This window comes from Sceloporus undulatus, chromosome 8, assembly GCF_019175285.1.
Source record: "Sceloporus undulatus isolate JIND9_A2432 ecotype Alabama chromosome 8, SceUnd_v1.1, whole genome shotgun sequence".
NCBI classification, from domain to species: Eukaryota; Metazoa; Chordata; class Lepidosauria; order Squamata; family Phrynosomatidae; genus Sceloporus; species Sceloporus undulatus.
The window spans coordinates 31,261,247-31,287,358 of NC_056529.1; the positions used below are offsets into that span (position 1 = coordinate 31,261,247).

Here is a 26,112-nt window from a genome sequence, read left to right on the forward strand (position 1 = left end):
GAATCCACAAAGAAAATCAGAAGATGAAATAAACTATTGGAAGGCAATAGCTATTCAGTTGGAAGAAAAGGTAAAATTCATGCACAGACATTATGAAGGCCTCGTACACCGTTGGTTTGAAGACAACAGGGCGTTACAGCAGGAGAATAAAGATTTAATAAATATGATTATTGATCCATTCGGTGAAAGAATGCAAAGTGCTGGCTGTCCACAAGCAGCGCATTTCTATGAACCAAGAATGAATTCAATATCACTCAGAATCACAAACGCACTCCAGACTGGAGATGTAACAACTGTTACGAATCAAATATCTATTTCATGACTCACTGTCGCAAGTGCAAAAATGCATATCCAAAGATCAATTAAAGATTATTTGGAATCCAAAATATGCACGAATTTCAAGTGAGATACAATTTTTAAAAATTCACATATATATATTTTTAGCTTTTATTAACTTTTATTGCAAGTTTTTACAAGCAAATGTTTGGAGGAGGAGGAGGAAGAGAGAGAGAATGGGGAAGGAATAAGAGAAGCCCAGCGCCTGGGAGATTTCCCCAGGAAAGGAAAAGGATCAAACACTCACTGGAGCCACGCAAGCTCAGGAAAAGAAAATCTCCCAGGCGCTGGGCTTGCATGCAAGGGAGGCTTCTCTGGGGGAAAAGGGGATCTCTGCTCATCTTTTTACAGGGGAAGAAACTGCTAATCCTCCAGGCTCCTTATGCTGCAGAGCCCAGAGGAGGACGTCTCTTTTTTGCTCCCATGGAGCAAGCGAGGGAAGGAAGGAAGGAGAGAAGCAGGGATGCCTCCACAGCTGCAGGAGCACTCACGACTCAGGCAAGCTGCTGCAGGGGATCCAGGGAGGCAGGCAAGGAGGGAAGGCAGGCAGCCTTTCTCTTAAGGGCACTCTCCCTGGACAAAAGAAAGGGAGGGATGTTAATCTGCTTACTTTTTAAAGGAGGAAAAAACCTAACACTGGCCACAGCTATGGCTGGGAGAAGCCAGCTTGCCTGATTTCACCAGCATCATGAAAAAGAAACAGGGAGAGCAGCTCTGTTCTTAAAGGGGCAGAAACTTAACACTTGGTGGAGAGCCCAAACTGAAAGGGAGGGGGCAAAGGAGCCTCTCTTTAACTCTTTCCTCCAAAATGTACAAAGGAACAAACAAATCTGAGCAACCCTTTGAGTTAGAGCCCCAAGGCAGATGCATGGGAGAGGGAGCACTTGGGAAGGCAGGAGAGATGGCTCTTTGGAGCTTGCCCTCACAGAGCACCAAAAGGCAAGCAGAGCAGCAGGGACATCTCCGGGGCAGGAGCCACTGGAAAGAGTACCAAGAGGCAAGTGGAGCAGAGGGACAGTGACTGCACCCTCGACTTATCCACGGGTCATATTAAAATCCATAATGTTGGCCCCCAAACCCCACTTCGACTTATACATGAGGTCGACTTATACATGAGTATATACGGTATTTCATTTTGTTCTTATTGTAACCCGCCTTGATTCCTTCGGGAAAAGGTGGGATATAAATAAATCGTATTATTCTTTCCCCAGCGGCCAACTGAATGCCTCCACTAACGTACAAAGAAACCAAGCTCCAGTTATTCTCAAGAACTATTCAATGGGATACTACTTCTGAATTTGAGAGTTATTACAATGAACCCTTGCTATCCATTGGGGTTTTGTTCCAAAATCCGTGGATGCTCAAGTCCCCTTAAATATAATGACATAGCAAAATGGCATCCCTTATCAAAAATGGAAAATCAAAGTTTGATATTTGAAAAATTATACTTCTTTTGAACATGTGCATTTCTCAGTTTCAGGGTAAACTACATAACAAGCAATTTCAAAAAAGAACAGTGTGTTGTCCTCCGTCGAACCATAATATGCTTATTTTACAACACGGGTAGACAACTGTGACTTTCCAAATTTTGATGGCCTACTACTCCCATGAGCCCTAGCCAGCATACCCAATGCAGAGGGATTAGGGGAGCTGCAATCCCCAAAACATCTGGAGTATCCCAGTTGTCCACTTCCGCTTTCCAGTGCGAGTCTTTAAAACAAAAACACGTAATCACTTGGTGTGTCTCCCTTCACACCAACATGTTACCGCAACACTGTTGAGACGTTCTATTCACAATTCAGTCTCAAAGAGAACGCAGCTTCCTTTTGCTTGAGAGCAAGGGTTCTCAGCCTTTGTTCCTCTAGATGTTTTGAACTTCGCAACTCCCAGAATGCCGGACCGGGGGTCATACTGGATGACGCTTCTGGGAGTTGGAAGATCAAAACATTTGAAAGGCCAAAGGTGGAGAACCACTGCTTTAAAGTCAATATATAGTACATGAATACTAAGTTAATAGCTTTAATGTCCAGAGTAAATGATAAATATAGGTTCATGTTCTTTTTACAAACATACAAACAAACAAATAAATAAAAAAGCAGCCTGCAAAAGCTGCTGTGGGTGGGTGGCACAAAAGCACTTGTGTATGTGCCTAATCCTACCCCCGTGGGCTCTTTTTCTGCTTAAAACTGCCTCACTCCCAACCTCCCATTTGTCCCAAGGTTACCGATCACTAACCATACACAGAACGCTGCAAGATGTAGTCAGGTACATTATCTAGTCTTGCCCTAAGATACAGCAATTTAAAAAGGATATTTATGCATTACAGCCATTTCCTCGAAAGGATTCCTGGGAATTAGGCTTTCAAGACAAGGTTGGGCAGCTGATTCCCTCTGGTTCTTTTGCACTTAGAAACAAAAGGGCTGGCCCAGGTTAATTGATGACTGGCCCAGGTTAATTCCTCTTCTTCCCCTGAAAAGCAATGCACATGCAAACAAGCAAAGGCATTTGGAGTCTAGATGGACTGCAATCTACCTACGTACAGGGAAAAAAAATATATACCTTGCCAAGGAGAATTCATGTTCAGAGGCATCCTCAACCTTAACTATGCTTTCAGTGTAAATAGCAATCATATCCTCTCTGTGTCACGCCTAGTCAAAAAACAAAATTGTTTAGTCCTTAAGTTTCCCCCCATAACATCAATAACTTACAAAAAGCCCTTGACAATTCATGGCCTCATTCAACAAAGCAATCCCTCCAGTTACAAAGTGGGCTTATAAATCAAACCCTTAGATCCAAATGATTAAATGGGGGAGACCAGTATAGTTAATTCTATGTAACGGAGCTCTATGCTCCAAAAACATCCAGTTATGAAAGCATGTTTTAGCAAAATATTATAAAGCTGAAGATGGTCACACAAACACACAAAATCCCTTTTCAGCCCCAAGAGTTCAGCACGGAAAAGAGAATATTCCTTAATAAATCATTGATCTGAGCTATAAAATGATACAAGTTATTAACGTCTTAATCTTACTTGAATAAATATGCTGTAAGAATACAAGTTTCACACGCACACAGGCGTAACACACATGCACACACACGTACACCCACCACTTGACCGCAAACACACTTAAAGTGCCCACCCCAGCTTGAGTCAACTCCTGCTTTCAAAATAAATAATAGCTTCTTCAACACTGTGGAAGAGTTTTGTGCCTGTAGAAAGTAAATATTGCTTTGCGTAGCCCTTTGTAATGGAACTCATTTCCTACCCCGAGACAGGGATAGGGCAGAGATCTACTCATTTATTGCTCATAGACCTGAGGGGGAAAATGGGGGGAATCAGTGTTTACTCCTTTAAGAAGGAAGCTATTTCAGTGCACTGCAGGAAAACTTGTGAATGCTTCTGGCCCTCTAAGGGATGCCAAAGTGTGTTAGCTAGCAATATCCAGGTATGTGACCTCTGAGATTAACTTTCCTACTTGAAGTAACCTAGAAACCTAGTCTACCCCCCCTCCCACCTATTTATGTACATGCTAGCAGTTTGCATCTAATCCCTGCTACTGAGGCACCTTCTGCACCTTATTAATAAATCAAATGGCACTGTTTATGTCCCAAGACTTAATTTTTGCTACACAAGAAAAGACAGCTCTACAGGTCCTAGTAGGTAAGGCAATGCCACATAGCTCTACATTAGTGTAGAGTTATGCTGACTGGAAGAGCCCTTTAACCATAGGAATCATGTAAAATTCATGCAAAACATGATATGCATTCTACTGCACAGGTCTGTTAATACACAACCCGAGAAAACCAGTCTTCACGATGTGCAATTATTCCTGAAAAATGAGGATTTCAAGCAGCTCCCTCAAAACACAGTTATGTCCTGACTTCTGTTCTTCGTGGTTTTCTGGATGGCCATCCTTAGGCCTCGCCATTCAGATGCAGGGCTTTTGGGCTCAATCGTCAGGTCAGACCTGAGAAAAGCATCTAGGCCTAGCAGTTTTCTTCTTTGCTTTTAACACACTCAGAGATAGTGCTATCTAGAAATCAGAGAGCTGCTCTGCGACTGGTTAGAAGATGTTGTAGCTCCACTGAGCTGTGAAAACCCACTGTTGCAAGATTCCAGACTTGTCATGGACCCCCTGGGATGGAAACAGAAAGAAAGAGAGAGAGAGAGAGAGAGAGAGGGAATATCTTTATTATATAATAATAATAATTTTTATGTATACCCCACCTTTCCATAAATATGATCAAGGCAGCTTACAAAAGATTAAAAACATCACAATACAGTGTTAAAACATCCCTACAAAGGAACAGGAATCAATACAATTACACTGGTACCCCGGGATACGAATTGATCGCGTTACGAAATTTCCGGGATACGAAAAAGTTAGATTGGAAAAAACTGTTCCGGGATACGATGTTTTTTTCGGGTTACGAAATTTTTTCGGCGCGAAATTCAAACGCAAAGCGCGGCTAGCGGCTTTCCAGCGCTAACGGAAAGCCTTTTCGGGTAGCAAAATGTATCGGGTTACGAACGGAGCGGCGGAACGAATTAATTTCGTAACCCGAGGTACCAGTGTACATATATCAGGAGCAGGAGATGGGAAGGTCGAATTACAATAGTCCGAGGTCATAAACAAAGGGGCAGAGAAAAAGAATAATTATCTAAGGTGGGAAAACTAGCCGAAATAAATACGTTTTTAAATTATTTTTAAAAGAAACTAACGACGCGGAGGAGCGGAGCTCTACAGGGAGCCTGTTCCAAAGGGAGGGGGCGATGATGGCAAAAGCCCTCTGTGAGGTCCTCACAAAATGTGACTTAGGGACCTCTAACAGTTTCGTTCCAGATGTTCTGAGTGTGCGGGGTGGATTGTATGGGGAGAGGCGGTCCTCCAAGTACCCTGGGCCCAAGCCATTTAGGGCTTTATAGGTCAATACCAACACCTTGTATTGAGCTCGGAAGCAAATAGGCAGCCAGTGGAGGTCTTTCAAGATAGGTGTTCTATGGTCCAACCTGGGGCTACCAGCGACCAATCTTGCTGCCATGTTCTGCACCAGTTGCAGCTTCCGGGTTTGGTACAAGGGTTGCCCCATGTAGAGCGCATTGCAGAAATCCAATCGAGAGGTTACCAAAGCATGTACAACAGTTTCAAGGTCCCTACGGTCCAGGTAGGGACGCAGCTGGTATATCAGCCGGAGCTGATGACAAGCACTCCTGACCGTTGCATCCACCGAGGTGTCAGCTGGAGCAACGAGTCAAGGAGTACTCCCAAGCTACGCACCGAGTCCTTCAAGGGGAGCGTGACCCCGTTCAGGACCGGGTGACAGATATGTACCCACAATGCTGCCCAAGTGCATTAAAAGATTGTTCTCTCCTGGTTCAGGACCCGTCCAGTGTCCAAGGTGCCTTAAGAGAATTCAGCTGACATTCAGAAATCCTATTGCCTCCAGAACAATGGCTTTCATCAATGAAAGCTATTCACAAGGCAGAACTGGCCACGGTCATCTAGGGTTACAAGGCACAATGAACAATCAACAATCCCTCCAACTCAATGAGACTCTAGAGAAGTCAGTCATAATGTTTTGAGAAGGCTGAAGAAGGCTGTATTTCTATACACATGTTGCTTTGTTACAGCTTTAAGATAGAGAGATGTATGAATGAGACAGCATGAGACCAAACCAGATATTTAAGTGAGAATCTGGGATACATACTCTCGCTTTAGTCTCCAGTGGGCAAAGAAGAAGCAAGAGAGAGGAAAGATGTGGCAAACTGCACATCTACTACTGCACTTCTTGTCCTCCCTGAAATTTACTTCCCCCTTCAAAGAAATTGCCAAAAGGACAGGCCTGATATAGCCTGTGGAAAAGTTCTGCTAAAAAGAGCAGGGTGTGATGCCTTCCTTTCCTAAACATTCAGATAAACACAGAGTGGATGGAAAACATGAATGCTGTTGCTAACACCCCAAGACATCAAAGCTATATCCTTCAGATGGTGATGTCCCAAAGCAAGAAAAAACAAAACACAATGCTATCTGGATTAAACTGAGAATGCATGTACATGACTGTTGCTCTGGAGCATATTGCAAACTTACTGGCTCGGAAACAGAGCAAAATATCGTTCTTCATTATGGCGGGGTACAGACCGCCGCTTTGCGGCGGTCTGCCGCCGCCGCCAGTAGGTCCGCAGGGGAGCCGGAGCCTTCACACGGCCCGACTCCCGCGCGGACCGAAAAAGAAGCTCCAAAATGGAGCTTCTTTTTCCGTCGCGTTTGCGACGTAGCGAGGCGCCAGGGGCGCGCTCACTACGTCACAAGCGGCGCGACGCGTACGGACGCTCAGCGTCCGATATGCAAAGATGGCGCCGGCCATGTAGAAGGGCCGGCGCCATCTTGTACGGACGGAGTCCGTACTAGGTCCAGGGGCGTCTATAAGAGACGCCCCTTTTTTAAAATGGGACGTCCGGAGGACGTCCCAAATGGCGGTGCAGAAAGCACCTATGTTAACTTTAAGATAGAGAGATGTATGAATGAGAAAAATACAACAGATCCAAGGACTCTTGTGCATGGCTTTTCAGGATTACACCGAGTATTACTTGATGGCTTCCACACAGCAAGCCCCACAACAGACCTGCTCCAGAACATGCTTCCTACCTGAAATCCTTGGAGGCAAGCACCTCATAGTAATACATAATCTTGCACTTGTGGTTAGAGACCTGGAGTGTAGCCAGGACATCATCAACCCGAGAGAGGCTGGTCCCAGCACAAGGGATTGGGTTGTGCATTTTCCACTGGAGGATATAAAAGCCAGGCCAGCGAGTCACATGGGAACCCTAAAAAGTGATGAGATAAGGGAAAGATAAAGTTTTTTGTTCTATTCCAAAGCTGTCTTCATTCTTGGCAGTTTCCCTCAGTATCAAGAGTAAGGCCAATGCATTCTAGTTGTCAAAGTATACTGTGCTTTAAATGGAAAATCTCTGCATTGAGTAGCTCTCTGAGACTCATTTCTCTATCTATAAAACAAAGATAGTAGCAATGAAGATGAAATGCACCAAGGATGGCATGCTGAACATTTTCTAAAAATATTAACACCACCCCAAAACACAAGTGAGCAGCATTGGCAACATGTTGCATAAGGCAGTGGATTGGCGAGACCATGAAACAGCTTCAACTCTGAGAATAAATTACTTTTACATAACAATCAAGCCACAAAGGCCTAGCATAAGATATCAGGCAGAGAGACCAAACTAACCTGGATACTTTCACCTTCCCGGCAGATGAGTGGGGACTCCACACGGCTATAGTCCACTCCCAGGACCCAGCTCTTGCCAATGAGCTGCACATTATCCCCAGCAGACAAAGCATTTGGCACTGTAGGCTCCTTCCGACTGGTCTCAGGCGCTCGCTTGGAATGGAAGAGGCTGAATACTACATCTCCTTTCAGGATATCGAAGTCCCAGGTAATCACCGATTCACCTTCCAAGATCTCCACAACGATCTAAATTAGATGGCAGAGAACAGGCACCATTCACCCACCTTCTTGTTCTGTACAAAGCTAGCCTTTTAATGCAGCAACATCTAGTTTCTAGCAAATCAATAATGGTTCCCATTTGCTCCTGACTGTCTGGAATCTGCCACAAACCTCTCGAACCCAACTATTTGTGACTGTTTATTAACAGGATTTGTGCCAAAGCAGAGAGCTTCTCAGACACTACATACATCAAGGGTCCTTCTAGCGGTATCAAGCTAGATGGTGTCGGGGTAGGGCTGAGAATCTATATAAGAAGTGGTGGTTGTGCCATTTCCCCCTTCTCTGTGCAGACAGTGGCAGGGATTTCCACATCTCTCTCTAGATGGGAAACATCCTTGATATTTCTGATCTCAGTTCTATATTAACAAGGGCATTCCTCCTCCACTTTGCTCATATTCCCACTGGGGAATCTCATACCAGCAGCATTTTCTCCTGTCCCACTTGAGTTCCCCACTGGGAATGCAAGCACGGTTGGTGTAACATCTCATTGGTATATCCAGTCTCATATTTGAGGTAATAGTAGATTTCTCATCTGCAGTTTGCCTTTCCACTTAGAAACACAAACTGCACAGCAGAAAATCTTCCAAACAAGTCAGGAGTTGCATCTCACAAAACTCCCTTCTAGGCCAAATCAAACCCAGCTTAGATTACAGGTTCTGGCTGCTATGCCTTCTAACATTTTTACTGAACAGAAGGTCCTCTCCATCCTACCTCATGTGGAGCACCCTTGAAGACATTTGCGGAGTGGTAGATGGTTTCCGTCCAAAGACGTATATGATCAGAAATTTCTGACTCTTCATCTGTTTGATAGAGTGATTTGGGGACAAGACCACCTTCAGGCACATTACACTGCAGAGAGAAGAAAAACAAGTAAATAACACTTAGAGGGGATTTGAAAACCAAGGGAAAACCCAGGTTTGCTACCTTGGTTAAGAGAGAGAAAGAGAGAGCTCTAAGGATTTTATACTTTCAAGGTTTCTCCAAACTCACCACACATTCTCCTCCGAGGAAGTCTGGAATCACATCTTTGTCGAGGTAGTCTACAAGCCCTCCAGGACCCTGATAGTTGTTGCCACTGTAAATGAGGAACTTCTGTCTGGTGTTCTCATTGATAAAGGGGCTAACCTGAAAAAGACAGTTAATGTTGTTCCTATTTCAAAACCATCTGCCTTAACCCAAAGGCCGAAGATGAATTTTAATATGTGAACGAGCGCAAACAAACCACTTCAAAAACAGAATCAAATCAGATCATATTGAAATATTTTTTTAATAAAACCAGCCATGTCATTTTAATTTTGACCCCCAAAGCACACCCAAACTAGTTACATTTCCAAAAGATGTTTAGTCTTAGAATTTGATGAATCTCCAACTACAGTGGGATCTGCAAAGATGAGGGAGACAGGAAAAATGCTCTGCAGACACCTTTTATCTCAACTAGAGACATTTTTGTTAAGAGAGTCTTTCAGTTAATCTTAAGAGATCATAATGAGATACAGGAGAAGAAACAGTTTCTAATGCATGATGGGCTAAAACTATGTAGAGCTTTATCAGGCAAAACCTCATTTGTAACTGAGACAAGACCCAGTGTGGTGTACACTAGTAGTTAGAGTACTGGACTGGAACTTGCAAGATCCAAGTTTCAGTTCTTCTGAACCATCAGATTTAATGGATTAACTTGGGCCACTCAGCCTCTCTTTGAGCCTGATTTGTATTTCCTAAGTCTGATGAAGAGGACAGAAGGGGGAGAAGGAGAGCCATTTGTCATACCCTGAGTGCATGAGAGAAAAGGTGAGATATAAATATAACTAATAACTAAAATAAAATAAATAAAAGCAATAAATCAAAGTCGGGTGAAGAAAAGCCATTAGCATTCACATCAATTTATATGGTCATAGCAAAGAATAAATGGGATACCCCCCGCCCTGCCCTGCAACTCACTAGAGTCCACAGAACGGGGAACACTCTGGGCGCTCGCACAATCAGAAGTCTCCCGAGAGTCTCTGGATAGTTGTCTTCAACAACCTCAATAATTCTAAGCAGAGCTTTCACTCCGGGGCGCCAAAGGTGACGCATGTTCAGCCCTTCGAGGTCAACCAAGCATGTCCAGGATCTGAAAATAAAACAAATTTATAAAGCCATTTCCTAAACTAGTCACTGGGAGTTTACAACTTGCTAGTCCTCATTGAATTAGGAACTGGGAAATAAAAAATCCCCCTGGTAGGACTAGGAGGATTTTTTTTTTTACAACTGCTGCTCAAAGAGAATTAAGTTTCCCCTGCATTTGTAAACACTTGAATTAAGGTTTTATCAGTCAATTTTTTAAAAAGCTCTTTCTGTATGCTGTATTTCACATTTGAAAATGACATTTTCCAGATAAAATGGCACCCTCATCAACAGCAATGAAAATATTCCTGCCAGTGAAAATGTTCCTGCCTACCCTGCCTCATTCATTGATATGCCCACCTTAGGCCCAAAGCTTATGTGACTGTACATAACTAGATGGATACTAACGTGATGGGGCGGCCAAAGAGATTGGTGTTTTCCTCACACCTCCTTTGTCCCTCCTCATTAATTGACAGTACCTACAAGGAGAACAAGGACAATATGCTGTTAGTATGCCCTGTCCTCACTTAATAACCCAATTATAGGCCTTTCAAATAATTATATACACTCATCCCTCGATATTTGCAGCTTTGATTATTCACTGATTTGATTAACATGTTCTCTCTAGGAATATTTAAGTCCTCCAGTGCAACTCCATGGTCAATTTTAACTAAAAGTTGCACTGAAAGATCTAGAGATTCCTAGAGAGAATATTCTACTTGGTATTTGTAGCTCCTCCAAAGCAGTTCTATGGTCAGTGTCTGTCAGGCGTTGACCACAGAGTTGAACTGGAGGACCTAGACATTCCTAGAGAGGTATCTTCTCAGGTAAAAACATGTTGTTTTTGTTATTTGCAGTTTTTCCATATTCACGGGGTCTTGTGCCCTTAACCCTAGTGAATATGGAGGGACAGAGAATTGCATTTATAGCCAGTGTGGTTCCCCTTAACACTGAATAGATCATCAGTGCCACAGCTGATACACATTCTACACATGAGAAGCTTGCATTTAAGGCCTCCTCTGCTTATTATCAAACAAAGCCAACATTTACGCTTATATGCTTATCCCCCATAGACTGCTTAAAGCCATAGTGTGATATTTCAGTTCACAACATCTAAATTCAGTTAAGAATCAAATCAAATTGGGAATCAAAAGGTGCCGAAAGCCAAAGGCTACCCATCCTTTAAAATGGGCTGTTGCAGACCTAGCTTCAAAAACTCATCCATTAATTATATCTCGACTTGACTACTGTATTCTACATGAGGCCTGCCTTTGAAGATGGAGGCTTTGTTAATATGTTTGTCTTTCAGAGCAGTTAACCTGATCTTAACAACCTTCCCAATAGTGCTCCCTACCTTACAGAATACAGTGGGGATCCTTAGCAGAAAGACTTTAAAAATCCATCCATTTAAATGGCTTTTAAACTTATTCACTCCCTGCTTATGCTGCTAACCTGCTTTACTGCTGTGGCTTAGAAGTGTATTTTATTGGTTTACTGTTATTAGCAATCTAGGACGGAGATTTTAAGTATTTAACAGAAAGAAGCAGTAGCTGTGAAACTGACTGGCAAGCAGTAATTTCCAAACTTTGAACACCCAGATGTTTTGGACTTCAACTTCCAAAATTCCTGACTACTGACCAAACCGGCTGGGGCTTCTGGGAGCTGAAGTCTAAAACATCTGAAGGACCAAAGTTTGGGAATCCTAGATTTTAAAAAATGCATCACTTGGTCATTATAAAGAGGCTTTAAGGTCTGTGGATTCTCTAGGTGGGGAAGTACACACCCAATTTGCAGAGGAAATACAAAGGCATCTCTTACATGACGAAGGAGTGATTCTTCTCCCAGAGCCTTCACAAGACCTTTGGTGTCCATCTGGCCCAGTCGAAGTATGTAGAGGGGCCTTCCATCTTTAAAAACAAACAACAAACAAAGCAGTTGAATGAAATATGACTTTGTTCTAAAAAGGGAGAAGTTCTATAGGAAACATGGAAGTGACTCTGAAGGGAAGCAAGGGCAGTCTTACCTAAGGTGCCAGTTCACAGTAACAGGCAAACCGCTGGAGAGATTGAGAACCTCTCGGCGTAAATGGCTACCGGTTCATTGTTGAGCAAACACTTTCAATTCAGTTGATAATCACCACCCAAAAGGTAGGAATTTTAGGACACTATACTCAATTTCCCATAATCCATGACCACTGGGCCATGCTGGCTGAAGGCATATGGGAGTTAAAGTCCAAAACATCCAGAATATTATGTAAAGGATCTAGGCTTCCATGAGACACTGATATTTGTACAGACTCTCTTGAACATACTGTTTTCCTTTTTATTATTAATAGTGTCTCATCCTTTGCTTCCTCTGGTTCACTGCATTAAGTTGTGAACGTTTCAAGGACAGCTTTCACAGACTGGTTCATTTTAGTACAGCTGTTGTGAACTCTCTTCTGCCAACTGCACTGGAAGAGGTATTAATGTAAAAACAACATGATAAAACAGAAAAGCCTTCTATGCTATAGTTCATAGGGATGCCAACCATGTTTGCATAAAAGACAAAATCTGACTAAAAGCGAAACATATACCATGTAGACACAGTGCATAAAAGACTGCAGTCTACCCTAGGAATTTTCACAGAGTCACATATCAGATCATCCCCATTTTACAAGACCCACTTTCTGGTTTCTTTCCTACATGTGTTTTAAAACCAAGTAAGACACATGAGGTAACAAGGCCTTACAAACATCTTTTCATGGCTGTGTGGCTAACGGTGGACAGGTCAACTGGTTTTCACATTGTTATCAATCAGAAGTCCATTCTCATGACACAATACAGTGGCTTAAAGTGACTTCCCACCTTTGTCCTGGTAATGCCATCCACCAGTATAATACTCCTCCAGAAGAGATGGCGGCCTCCAAGTTTGCAGGATATAATCTACTTGGTATTGTTTGCGCCAGGTCAATGATTGACAGAGCATCTCTCGAGCCTTGTCGATATTGAAGTCACGAGCCCTCAAAAACCGGAGGATATGTTCATCTTTGGGAATCTGCACAATAACAATAGAAGGACAGTGTAGCTATTCATGCTTGTCTTCTTTTAAAAGTTATAGCCCCATAAGTTTGCCTCAGGCATCTACTAGAAAAAGAATTATTCTAAGACAGTGACAGAAAAAGTCCACGCCTTGGCCCATAAATGGCCCCTAAGCCACACCTTTACAGCCCACACTGGCTAAAATGGTGAGCAGAATGGTCATCATGTGGGGAGATATATAACCAGCGAGCATGGTGGTACTGGTTTGAGCATAAAAGACAATGACTCTGGAGACCAGGGTTCAAATCCTGGCTCAATCATGTAAACCCACTGACTGATCTTGGCCAAGTCACACACTCTCAGCCTCAGAGGATAGCAATAGCAATGGCAGCCTCCCCATTTAGAAACACGCCCCATTCTAGGTTTGCCTTAAGGTTATCATAAGTCAGAAGCAACTTCAAGGCACACAACAACAACAACAACAACAACCACCACCACAGAGGAAAAAGAAGTATTTGGAGGTCCAGATGGGTAGATGTGGCCCATGAATAGGTGAGGGGATGGGAACTGACTTCATCCCACACATAATTACCTACCTCTCCTCTAAGAACGATTAAAACCCTGAAATAATTCCTATATTAAATAGCAATGTAGGAAACCACTAACTTTAGGCACAAGGTATTGATTTTCCCCAGGTTTGTCTAGTGAGTACTGCCTTTTAATGCTCAAATTAGGCAGTGCAAACACACATGGACGCCTTTCTCCCTTTTTAGCAAAAAATAAAGCAGAAGAATAGTGAACTGCAACAGGATACAGAGTAGACAACTGGTACAAAGATACCAGTTAATATAATCAAGTAATGAGGACCAAGATTTTGCAAATATTTTACTCAATGTTTCTCTCTCCAAATAGAGTGCCTTTGCCAGAGGGGCTTACCTTGCCTTTGTGCGTTTCTTGCAGCCACTGACGGAGCCTGATCAGGCAGCTTTCCTGCATGGGAGTCAACTGTCCTAGGTACCTTTCTATGTAATCAGCATCTAGTTTGTCAGCTAAGGGATGGGAAAAACAGAAGGCAGAAAGTGAAAAAATTGTGACCGTTTATTTGTTCTGATAGTGATACTGCACAATACTTTTAGCCATCTTTTTAAAAATGTGGCTGGTAGAGTTTATTCCTTGAGTGAGAAAAGTTATTTTGAAATATAAATTATAGCAATGTCTCCAAATAATCAAAGCCAGAAAAAGGAAGCAGATAAAGACAGGAGTACACATCTGATCTCTCAATCAGCTGAGAGTTGTCCGTTCTGCTGCTCCTGTCCTCCATTACCATAAGAGTACTACTCAAAATAGTGGTCCCTGGACCTGTGCTTCTCCCTGAGCCATTAGGTACTGATCCCTGGAGAGGGTCCAGGAAGGAAAGAAACAATTGTTTCAAGGGGGCAGAAATACGGTGCTAATCCCTCAGCAGTAATTGCCAATCCCCAACATCAGATAGTTTTAGAAGCACTTTGTTAAGAGGAGATTGTTATTGTTAAACTTGATATTTTAACATTCTGTTCTTCACCCTGTATACCTCACTGTGTTTTGTGAGCTCTTTAACGGAGACACACACACAAATGCAACCCAAATGCTGTAAAAAGCCTTAAGTCAAGGCAACTTTCGTGGGTTGAGAGGCCGATTTTCCATGTGTAGGATCCACTAACTACTTTTTGCGGGGACAAGGAAAGAGTTTGAAGCTGGAAAATTCAGGGGTGATTGTGGCCCAAAGGCTGCACTTTACCGATCTCTGCCCTTTGAGTAGCCTGTCACATGATGCAATAATTTCTATTGAAGCTAAGGACTGGGACAGGTTATCACATTCATATAAGTATATAGTATAACTACGAATGATAATAATATAAAATAGCTAGTCCAACTGTAGTGGGAAGGATACTCTATGAAATATACTCCTTTAACATATGCCACCAGCACAAGGCTGAAAGGGAAAATGCTATTACATCAGTGCTCATGAAGGAGACTTTTGGGGCAAAACACAAACCTCCACTATGTGGGAAGCCTCTGGATCTAAGAGTGCAGCCCACTGGAACAATGGGGAAGCAGAAAGGGCTCTCGGCAGCTAGCGTTTGGAACAGAGAAGCAGATGTGCACCTGCAGGCATGTGCAGCCAGACGCTAGTAAAAAGGACTCCGTACCAGGAGGGGAGTGTCATGGGAACTGCAGCTGTGTTGGAAGCAAATGGGAACAAAAGCGAACAGACAAGAGGAAGGGAGAACGAAAGGAAGGGATATTCTAGGTCAGCTCTACATGAGACAGCAATATGATTTATTTTTGGTATTGCTTTCATACACAATAGTTTACAAAAAGACTAGAAGAGTGATGAACTGCCTCAGGAAACCCAGCTGCCAGGCTGTAGGAACCTAATAGTCAAAGTGAGGCTCTCCCAAATGATCCAGAATCTAGCTATCTGAGAGACAGGATTGCAAACAATACATTCAGTATGAAAAAAGGAAAGACAGTAAGTTGTGGCATCTGCTCAAGGTTCAAACTGATAAAATGCTAAGAGCATTCTAGCAAAATGCCAAGGATTTGCCAGCTGGCTTATAAGCACATACCATCAGGAGTGGATGCCTCCACAGAAGGACAGGCATTGCCTCGTTGTTCTTTATCACTTCCATGTGTGTGGGATTCTGCTGGTACTGTGCTACTACTGCATCTTGATGGAGTCCTCTGATCCAGTTTCCCCCTGACTGCTGGAGGAGTCCACCGGGGAATAAAAGTGATACCTTGGGAAATCAGTTCCTTCAGATAATGTTCTATCACTTCTTTGCCCTGAAATTGAATTCTTTATTAAATCTGTAACCTGCTTCCACAGCTTATACTGTACAGAGCTCAAAGGAAAGATGCTACACATAAGAACTTTACATCAACAAACACAGAATGTCCCTTCTTTTCTAGCAAACTTGGTTTCAGTGCTGAACACTGAGGATGGGCCCTGCCTTCCTCAGCAGCCAACACAAAAATGCAAAGGGCAGGCAGAGAGAATTAAATTACTCTATTCCTCCCTCATTAGACTGTTGCATATTTCATACAGGCTGCAAAGGAAGAGGTTTGCCCTCTTCTTAGCCAGCAAAGCAATGTACGTGTCTGTACTGGCCAGGAAGACACCGGTTACGAGACTGCAGTTTTCCTCTCCTTCATATATGAAAGTGTCTTCCTTCTTCCTCAGTCAGCATGGGAGCCATGCAAGCTAGCAATACAGAGATGGAGTGATTCCATGTGTGTGTGATTCTCCTGCACACATGAGTAGCATGTCTGTGTTGAGCAAAAAAGAAAGTGCTTACTTTTCTCTGCACTACCAAGACAAAACAAACTGGCCAGCTATACAGGACTTGTCCACCCCATCCCTCCATCATCAGTACACTTACTCAGCTTGACAGAATTCCATTAACTTGCCTAGATGGGATTCCTAGCTGTCAAATAATTAAATACGAGGCTGATCTAAAATGATTTAAAGTGACCTGCTTCAGTTTACAAAGGCATGGCACAAAGCTCACCCGCTTGATGTTGGCTGTATATTGTTTCATTGCAACTTTCTCCACTGTGTTTTCAAAGCCAAAGAATGATTTGATGTCAAGAGATGCAGACTGTTCAAAGCATGTCCAGTTTTCATTCTCAGGGTGGACCTAACCCCAGAGATAAGACAAGGCACAATAAGAACTAGCACAGCAGACTGTTCATGACAGAAGTAAAAAGGAAACCAGTTCACAAATGTACCTTCCTGCCTGCTGTCCTTCTAAGAAAATTGGACAGTTGGAAGAATAATGATTCATGTTTTTGAGACTAAGTATCTGCAAAGCTTCCAGTGTTTAAAAATGGTTTATGTGGATATTTTTACTGTTCAACATCGCTACCTGCTCACCCAGCTCTTTTTCTCAAAGCACTAATCTTCCCTTACATTTCAGATGATAGAGTGGGGTAGTTACTCCTGTTACAATCATTGCAATAAGAGAGTAGAGACCCTTTCCACCCAGTAATAATAGGCACAGGATTGTGTATCAGAATACAGGATGCAGACATGGAATAACATGGAATACAAGGAAACATGGAACAAAACTCAAGTTGATAACTCAGGAAGTATAATCAGGCTCTATAAAATTACCCCATTTCTCCTTTTTTGCCTAACAGGATACTGAGACATAAAGTCTTGCGCCATTTCATGTTATAACTACTCAGAATTCAAGGAGCTGAAAGTTATGCTAGAATATACCAAGAATTAGGAGCAATGAGCAACAGGGGAAGAACCCAAGATCACCTGCATGGACTGTGCCACAATGCTGGGCTCCCTGGACTATCTCTCTGGCCAGAAGTAGATGTCATAGAGGGAAGGAAATTATTTCCATCAAATGTACTGACTAGCTGTAAGGCAGAAGGGAGGGCACAATTCACAATACAACTAAAGGCAAAAGATTCTTCTTGTGCGTTCCTTAGAATATTCTCCTTTAGCCAAGTTCCAAGATGGGGAAAAAGTCTTCCTGATAGAAAAATAATATGGAGGGGGAAGTGACAGATGCAAAGATTCAGAATTACATCTGACCCACCATCTCTCAACTTGACACCACCAACCCAGCTTTACAGCTGTCTGGCAATGACCTACATTTGAAGACACAGGTCTGCTACCTTCATGTCTCATTCTCCGCTCAGGCAACACCTGAGACAGAACTAAAGTGACAGTAGAATAAAGTGCTTTAGAGCGGCCACACGCAACACCAGGGCTCTAGGGACACAGTGAAATTTAAGAGACCTGAGGATTTTAATCACAAAGGTCACGAAAGCAGCAATATTTCCAAGCTTCTCAGCTTTCAAGAAGCTGCACTCTTGAATAGCCTCCAATAAAGCAGGTAAGTAACACAATCTGGGCTTTTGTTTACCACGCAGAAAAGGGTATTACATTGCTTCCAGAGATGGACACAGCTACTCTTAAATGTCACAGACACAATAAAGCAGTAAACCTCTGTTAAATTAGAAATGCTCTTATGTGGCGGATGATGCACCCTTATTAGACTAGCTTCCACAGTACATTGTGGTGGGGCTGAAGCACGTATAACAAACAAAAGGAAAGTTCGGCTGGTAAGCTAGGAACTAGATTCACCCAAGTTGTACCTGCTGCTTCAATGAGTACAAGGAGTTCTAAAGTACTCTGTAATGATATTTTTAAATGTTGTGCATGTGTATATCTGTAAACAAAATGTTGACACACTTACCCCCCTCCACCAAAAAAAAAAAATCCCCACTCTATATTTAAAGACTATATAAGGTAGATGTTTTATGTAAGACTAGCTACAGCAATGCCACTCAAAGTAATGTGCCATACACTGGCACTGGTGCATTAGTCATCGGCTGTCAGTCTGCAGCAGCTTTCCAGGAAAGAAAGAAGGAAATCATTGTAGCCAGTGGACATAAATATGGTACCGGTCCCTGGCACACATGGATGAAACTGCACATCGGATGCCTAAGAACCACAGTAACAGATCATTCCAAGTCCTAGGTTTAGGGTTTCCCCCCCCCCCTCAGTTCTTTTTGCAGGAATTGATGCTTTATGTGTTTCTTTGACATTTTTGAGGACTAGAGGAAACAAACTTTTCTTTGATTTACTGAAGTAATCGTTTCTGTTTTTGGAGGTTCCTTACAGTCCAGGTGTTCCCTGAAGTTCCTTACGAATTGATTTGTAAGAAAATAGTACATTCTCTCTCTAATTTTTAATACAATTTTAATTTAATTTAATTTAAAGGCAAATCTGGTAGCGGGACGCTTACTGAGTAGCTACATGTCTCCAGCACAGTGACGCGACTGGCAAATGTCTCATTATGAGCTTCAATAAGAAGAGTTCTCTCCTTCCAATTCACTGTGTTTTTCTGTATGAAAAAGACAAACTCCACTCCAGCAATCTGAAAAAAGGAAAACAAGAATAGCATGTGAGAGAACATAATGCACAAGGAAGAAATAGTTACATCTTCTTGTGTATTCAAATTTTACTGAGGTCCCACAAAGCTAAAGCAAGGTCAAGAGTATGTCTATGAGAAATCATAGCCCCTACCTTCTTCAGCAACCGAGGCACATCCACATTCAATTTACAATTTCGTTCAGTGATATGAATGGCTCCGTCGTCGCTCTTGGATTCCCGAAGGATCTCACTACCCAGGAAAACAGGGATCTCAGGGCAAGTGGGAAAGCGTTTTTCATAAGCCTAAAGAACAGAGACAGTCACTGCTTTACAGACCGTCCTTTTCTGCTGCTGCTGTATATTAAATATTTCCATGCCCAAAAATCGCTGCATGGAAGGGATTTATATGAAGAACATGATCATAAGGAAACCTAATAAAAATGATAACAATACAAAGTGTTATTAACTTTCCCTCTGCCCTCCAGTGTGAGGCATAACTGAGAAAGCAATTTGGTAGGTCTGAAATACAAGTCAGCAAAACAGAACATTACAGCTTATTAACTGTTACTTAATTTAGTTGTCTCATTTTCATCCAGCCTTCACTTGAAGAGCTCAGCATTGCAGTTAACCTTACAACCGCCCTGTTATAGATGAAAACTAATCCAAAGCAACCCAGCTAACATTAAAATCAAGAAGGGATTCAAACTTTCTGCATGTTCAGTTAGAGTACTGCTAGAAATAACATAAGAAAGGACCAACGAATACTCCAAGCCAAGCTTGTAATGTCAGAGACTGCATCTTATCAAGGCACCCCTAAGCAACAGTACATTCACAAACCATGAACTGTCAAGTGCCACTGCAGATATATTTCCTATGTGGCTTGGAGAGCCTACAGTCATTTCTTGTGCATCACCATCCAAAGATATGGTAAGCCACTTGCCACTGGGGATGACTTTGTCATTTGGACAGGGACATTCAGAGCTCTGTCCAACCGCTTCAACTGTTCTCCAGAAACCTCTCAAATGAGCCGCAGCCTTCGGATTGCTTCAAAGGGACTCCAGCTGCTAAGAAACTACTCCCTTTGCTGTAGGGAGACTAATGAATGCACAGTTTGGGAAAGCAAAGGCTTGTTTACTGCCACATTCTGCCTATCCGAGTTAAAATTTGACTTGAGAAACTTTAAATTGAACCATTGCTGCCTCCTGGGTCTCTATATGATGAAGTGGCCATTGAAAGAAACTGGATTATATTTGGCCTAAATACTGTGACATCTCTGTATAGGATTCATCAGTACGGTGTCAGGGGTCTTGCCAAGATCAGGATGGGGAAACTAATCCTGTAAAACCATTAAATAACTCAGCCTAATGGAAAGAGCAAGGTGCTTATATACAATCATAATGGGCACCACTTTTAAAGTACAGTTGTCTATCTGGAAAGAATGCCTCACCACGCATCGTCTGACAGCGAACATGGCATCTCAATTATTTATGAAGTATGTTCTTGATTAACAATGCTGCTGAAATTTATTGCTGGGAGAGCTTCATTTTTACTGACGGCACACTTAAAATGCCACTTTTAAAATTCTTTTCATTCCATTTCTACTGACGGTATATTAATTACTGTATAAAATATTGCTACTGTTTTGTAAATTCATTTTATTTTGCAAATTCATCTCATTCTAATTTTTAACATTTGCAATGCACTGTTTATAAGGAAGACAAGTGAAATGAGTAAATAATTCATGAGCTGCTTCCCTTTAAAGTGCGTTCCAACCCTCTGGGGGAATACATTTGCCCCAAACCACTTCCATGCGAATTAAGCCTCATTTCATCGTGAGCAAAAGCATCTGCATAATACCACAAGGCACCCACATGCCTGCCCAACTGTTTCTCCAGATCTCCCTAAGATACAGTTCACGAGCTTACAGAGTTTCTGCAATCATACTGAGACATCACAGCACATGATGCACAAGTGGCAAAACATGTGGTGAAAAGCAAAGTATCAGAAATGCACAGGAGAGTCGCAAATGCCAATCCAAAAACGACTGTACTGAGCAAACGCTAAAGCTTTCTCTGTAGCCATTTCCTGCTCCATCATGAACTTCACTCAGAACCATAGCTGCCGATTTTCACCATTCCTGCTCACAGCTGTTACTATAATCTTCTTTAGAACTCGTTGTTTTTACTAATGACTTCATCTATTTATATCCCACCTTGAGAACAAGGGCTCAAGGTGGCTTACAAAACTTAAAAACACATACAGACAAAAGCATGTTATCAGTAATATCATACAAAGGTTACCTGTAGGTTCATTAAAGTTAATAGATTTAAAAACAATTTAAACCCATCAGTTAAAAATAAAGAAACAAGTACAGTACAGTACACTGTTAAAAGCCTTTTCCTAATAAACAGTTCCTAACTCAAAAAGCCTTCACCTGCCAATAGAAGGACAATAGGGAAAGGGCCATTCTAGCCACCCTAAGAAGGGACTTCTAGAGACTGGAAGGAGCCACCATGAAGGTCTGCTCCCACATTGCCATCAGATGTGCCTATGAAAGTGGCAGGACCAAGAGAAGGGCCTTCCCTGAAGAACTCAAAGCCCAGGCAGGCTCATATGGAAGAACACAGTATGAGTTTTATAGGCCAAAAACAGCACTCTCAATTGTGCAAACAAGACCAGTAGTCAGTGAAGTCATTTTAGATTTTAAGCATCTGTTGTTTATCCTGGCATGACAATGGTTGATCCCAAACTAAAACAAAGTGGCTCTGATTATCTTTGTGATACTGAATCTCTTTGTACAATGTAAAGGTGCTGTATCTGGACGGCTACTTACTGTATATACTCATGTATAAGTCTAGAAAGTTTAGTCAAAAATTCGACCCAAAGCACCTGAGTCAACTTATCCATGGGTGAATGCAAGTGCTGTACTTTAACTCCTATGAAGAAAAGAACTATCCTCTGGTGAAAAACAAGAGTGTAATCTGTCCTGGCAGCACTGACCTCCCTGTACTCTCTCATCCAGTCAGTCTTTAGTGTGCGCACATACAGTTATGTCCGCTGGGATTTTGTAAGTTCTTTGACAATATTGTCCTTTGATTTAGATCTTTTGTTACATGCCCCTTGACTTATACACTGGTCATATCCAAATCCATAATTTTGGTCCCAAAACCTGCCCTCAATTTATACATGAGTATAAGTCGAGTATATGCTCTTATATACTTATAGTCGAGTATATATTGGTATATGCTCTTACTTCACAGCTGTATTAAATGCTCTAAGGCAGGGGTTGCGCCGAGTTAAAAGCTTTCTTTACAAGTTCAGTCTGTTCTCCTGCAGTATTGAATGTGGTTCAATTTGTAGTTCAAAAATTAGATTTCTTCATCTTCAAATGTGATATTACTTTTGTAGGGGGTGCAAACATTAATCAAACATTTCCTAGGGGTTTGGAGCACAGAAAAAGTTGGGAACCACTGCTCTAAGGCCACCTTGCCATAAAATGAGATATCTAAGTGTTATATTTATACTTAACTGTTCACTTTAGAGCAGAAGATACTTATGTTTCATCTAGGCTCACTTCCACCTTCCTGTAAACCACAACCATTTTGTAATCTTGCTATCTTGAGACAGGCTACACAATATTTTCTTAAAAGCTCTTGGATTTACACTAAACATACAACTTCATTTGATTAAAATGCTAGATCAGGATCCAGAAGATGCAGTCAATCCCACTTTTTTTCCTTTTTTTTGCCGGAGTACAAAAATGACTGAATAAATCATACCGTATCTTCTGTAAAACTACAAATGTATAGCAGTAAATCAAAACACTGCTGGACAATTTAAGAAAGGCTTATAGTCTACAAAACCTCAATTTCTAGGTTCGACGAGTTCAATTAAACAGAGAAGCTCCCTGAAATGAAATGGAACAAAATCACACAAAACACAAATGCACTGTTTAGCCTTTAGGAGATCTGTTAAAAAAACATACAACAGATTTATCTAGAGGCAGCTCTCCTTTATTTGCCGGCAGTTTGCTGACAAGCAGCTGACATCAGCCATCTGTGTGATCCCTACAAAATTAAAGCCTAATGAAGCTGAAGTGCACATAGGTGTTTGCTCCATTTGTGAGTGCCTTTCTGTTCAGTACTGCCAGCGTTCTGAAGACGGAGGACAGAACAGGCACAGCCACTGGAAAAAGTGAAATGTACTTAGATACATCCACTGCAATGACAACTGGTCTTCCTATCCAAAACCCTGCATGTGAAATGAGATCTGATATGCCAGTCTGCCTCTCTGCCTCTCTCCCTGAACTGCGGTTTGCAGGGAATGTCAAAGGAGCCAGCTCCACAGATAAAACTCCCCAACGCCAACAGCCGTAAGTCACAATTCGCAAGGGACGCAGGAGTGTGTGCCGCTTCTCCCAGACGCACTGAAGCAAGTCAGATCAATCTGGTACAGAAGATAGATGACATAAGCAGAGCAGACTTAGCTACACTAGTCTTTACAAGAGATTCATCAAAGTCCTCCTCCCAACCTAATTTCCCAACAAGATCCGCAGCAAGCTGCAAAATACAAAGCTATTTTCAGACAGCAAATGTTTAGAAGGGACAGAGGCAGAACACTGATACTTCTCATTCAAATAGCACCAACATGGTGCCAGACCCAAGGCCAGGTAGAGGTTGGGGTCAGAGAGATGTAGGGAGGTATTGTTTATTCTGCTTAAGCAGGAGAGTTGTTTAAAATCAGAACTACTCTGGATTCATCAACAATCGACACAACATTTCCCCACTGAATCTGAAAAAAATCCAATATGGAAGAAGTAGGAAGATTTCAAAGGTCACAGTGTTCGTAGGATCTCTACAAAGGCAAGAGATTGAAATCAGTTTGTACTTACCTTTTTACATTCGTTTCTGACAATCAATGTAGATCAATCACAAATCAGTTCAGCAGCGCTGCTGCTGAACTGATTTGTGATTGATCTACATTGATTGTCAGAAACGAATGTAAAAAGGTAAGTACAAACTGATTTCAGTCTGCTGATTTCTGATGGAAGGATATGAAATTTTGGCATGTAATGGAAAGGAACTGATCATAGTTTGATACTACAGACATTTCAGTCAAAACACCAGAGAGGAAAAACATTTCTTGTTTTGCAAACCTATTATTTTAGCACTGGACATCACACAAAAACCAGAGGCTTTCTAACTCGGTGGAGTGCAACACCTAGGAAAAAGAAGAGAGAAGTAGAAAGACGAAACACTTACCGCCATGACGAGCTCAAAGGGATATTTGTAGACTCTAACAGGAGACTGATATTTCTGCACCATTTTTACTTTACACCTGCAATAAAAGAGCACAGCAGCCTTTTAAGTAACTCAACTTTACACAGTAAGCCTCAATGCCTCAATTCTGGCTCGCAATACAACTGCTATTCTTCACTTGGAGCTCACAACTAGAAGACAGAAACAAAGGTTCAAATATATATGTATGGGCTGGACTCCTAATATGGATACCCAGGAAATTCTGGAGTTACCACATCTTTCATCTGGCATTTGATGCCATTGTGTTGCCATGCTGAGACAAATATTTTTGATTTTAAAGGCTGCTTTAAATCATATACATCCACAGCTGTATCCAACTGCGCTGACTAATCTGATTCTTAACAATATAAAGAAAAGAAAATCCAAACAGAAGACAGCTTATTTCACAAAATGTTCTAGGCATACAGTTGAGAAAATTACACCATTCTCACAAGTGACTCAGCCCTCACTGGTTACCTTGCAGTGAACAAAACATGCGTTGTGGGATTTATAACACCCACCATTGCAGTCCCATTTATCTAAACCACTGGAATTTCTCCTCCTCCTTTTAACCTGCACACACATACCAAAAACAAGAATCCTGAAAGATAATAAACCCACTCTTATAAATGTCATTGAGTTGCCTTCTGCAAACTCTGTAGGATGTGCTGCCTCCGCGATTCGTTCTAAAAGCTTAAGAATGCCAATAGGCTAAACTCCTTTTACATTCTAGTGCTGAGAAGGCCCAGATCTCATGACTATGGTTACTATCTAAAGTCAGAATTCAACACTGGGACAATGAACCAATAAACGTTTGAGTCAACGGTGGAAGGTGAAGATGAAAATGTTAAGAGGTATTTGGATGCACAATTTTTCCTTTGAAAGTGATTTACTGTTGTCAAAAGAAGCACTACGATTAAAATCTCAAGTGAAGTGAAGGGTGAAAAAATAGGCAACAAGCAAACTGAAATATACCTGAGATTTTGAAATTGTTTGCATCAGTCCACAGTTTCCAGAACTTGTCTTCAAGTACTTCAAGTCCACTAAGCAGCCATCTGGGAATTGTTCCGTCCCGGATAAATGTTATCACTGGTACAAGAGTGATAGGTATATCTAAAAGACACAACATATAAAACCAGCATTGGTGAGCTCTAACAGGATGGAGTTAAGCTGCAAAAAGCTTTGCTGGTATCATGTAACCGCTATCCGAGCCACAACATAACGCTGTAATTGTGATACCTGGAAGCATCTGAGGTAAGTGCTAGTACAGTGGAAGTATACCAGCTGCAAAACAAATTTAAACTGCGGTCTTCACTTTGCACTTGCTGACCTGATCTAAGAAATGTATGCCTTCTTCAGTGGGATCAGAGTTCTAAAAGACAGCCATTCTAAACAACATGAATCAGTGTTTGCCAAATTGCTGGAAAGATACACTAGAATTGTCAGTCTACCCAGGAATAAAACAGAAAAAAAATACATAATTTATATAAGTTTATATAGTCTATAGAGGGGGATTCATAAGAACTGTTCCCAGATAATGTCATATTTTGGTTCTAGATGTCACATACAGAGCCCTCTTTCTCATACCTGTTGTTGCTGTGTGCCTTGAAGTCACTTCTATCTTATGACAGATGTAAGGAAAACCTATCACGGGGTTTTCGAGGGCTGAGAGTATGTGATTCACCCAAGGTCACCCAGTGGCTTTCCATGCCTAAGCAGGTTCTCTGTTCTCCAGAGTTGTGGTCCAATGCTCAAATCACTGCACCATGCTAGCAATCTCCTTTCTCACACACACAAATGATATTTACGAATGGTGGCAAATTCACTGAATGAGTTACCCTCCATGATATGGTTGTTGTATATGATGGTTGTTGCATATCAATACAGAATTCTA

At 41.9% G+C, this 26,112-nt stretch overlaps 2 protein-coding genes and 1 long non-coding RNA gene across 4 annotated transcripts in view; 1 reads left to right on the plus strand and 2 right to left on the minus strand.

Moving 5' to 3' along the window:
• The window catches only part of WDR90 (WD repeat domain 90), a 135,613-nt gene that overhangs the window by 59,643 nt on the left and 49,858 nt on the right, over positions 1–26,112 (minus strand). The gene's annotated exons all lie outside the window — the stretch shown is intronic.
• On the minus strand, positions 1,455–25,326 carry SEC14L5 (SEC14 like lipid binding 5). 2 transcript variants are annotated; one of them, XM_042480821.1, is made up of 16 exons: positions 25,194–25,326; positions 24,183–24,258; positions 19,075–19,224; positions 18,794–18,925; positions 16,535–16,663; positions 15,593–15,809; positions 13,920–14,032; positions 12,810–12,999; positions 11,782–11,870; positions 10,372–10,442; positions 9,799–9,970; positions 8,851–8,985; positions 8,572–8,709; positions 7,582–7,827; positions 6,984–7,162; positions 1,455–4,472 (listed from the first exon to the last, which is right to left on the minus strand). In XM_042480821.1, the coding sequence occupies exons 2-16, from the start codon at positions 24,243–24,245 to the stop codon at positions 4,367–4,369; spliced, it is 2,130 nt and encodes a 709-aa protein (XP_042336755.1). In that variant the 5' UTR covers positions 24,246–24,258; positions 25,194–25,326; the 3' UTR covers positions 1,455–4,366. The 2 variants fall into 2 exon arrangements, with proteins under 2 accessions (XP_042336755.1, XP_042336757.1); XM_042480823.1 differs by lacking the exon at positions 6,984–7,162.
• Positions 7,652–17,968, plus strand: LOC121937544. Its single transcript, XR_006105162.1, has 3 exons — positions 7,652–7,789; positions 13,896–13,997; positions 17,166–17,968. It is a non-coding gene; the product is annotated as an uncharacterized LOC121937544 (long non-coding RNA).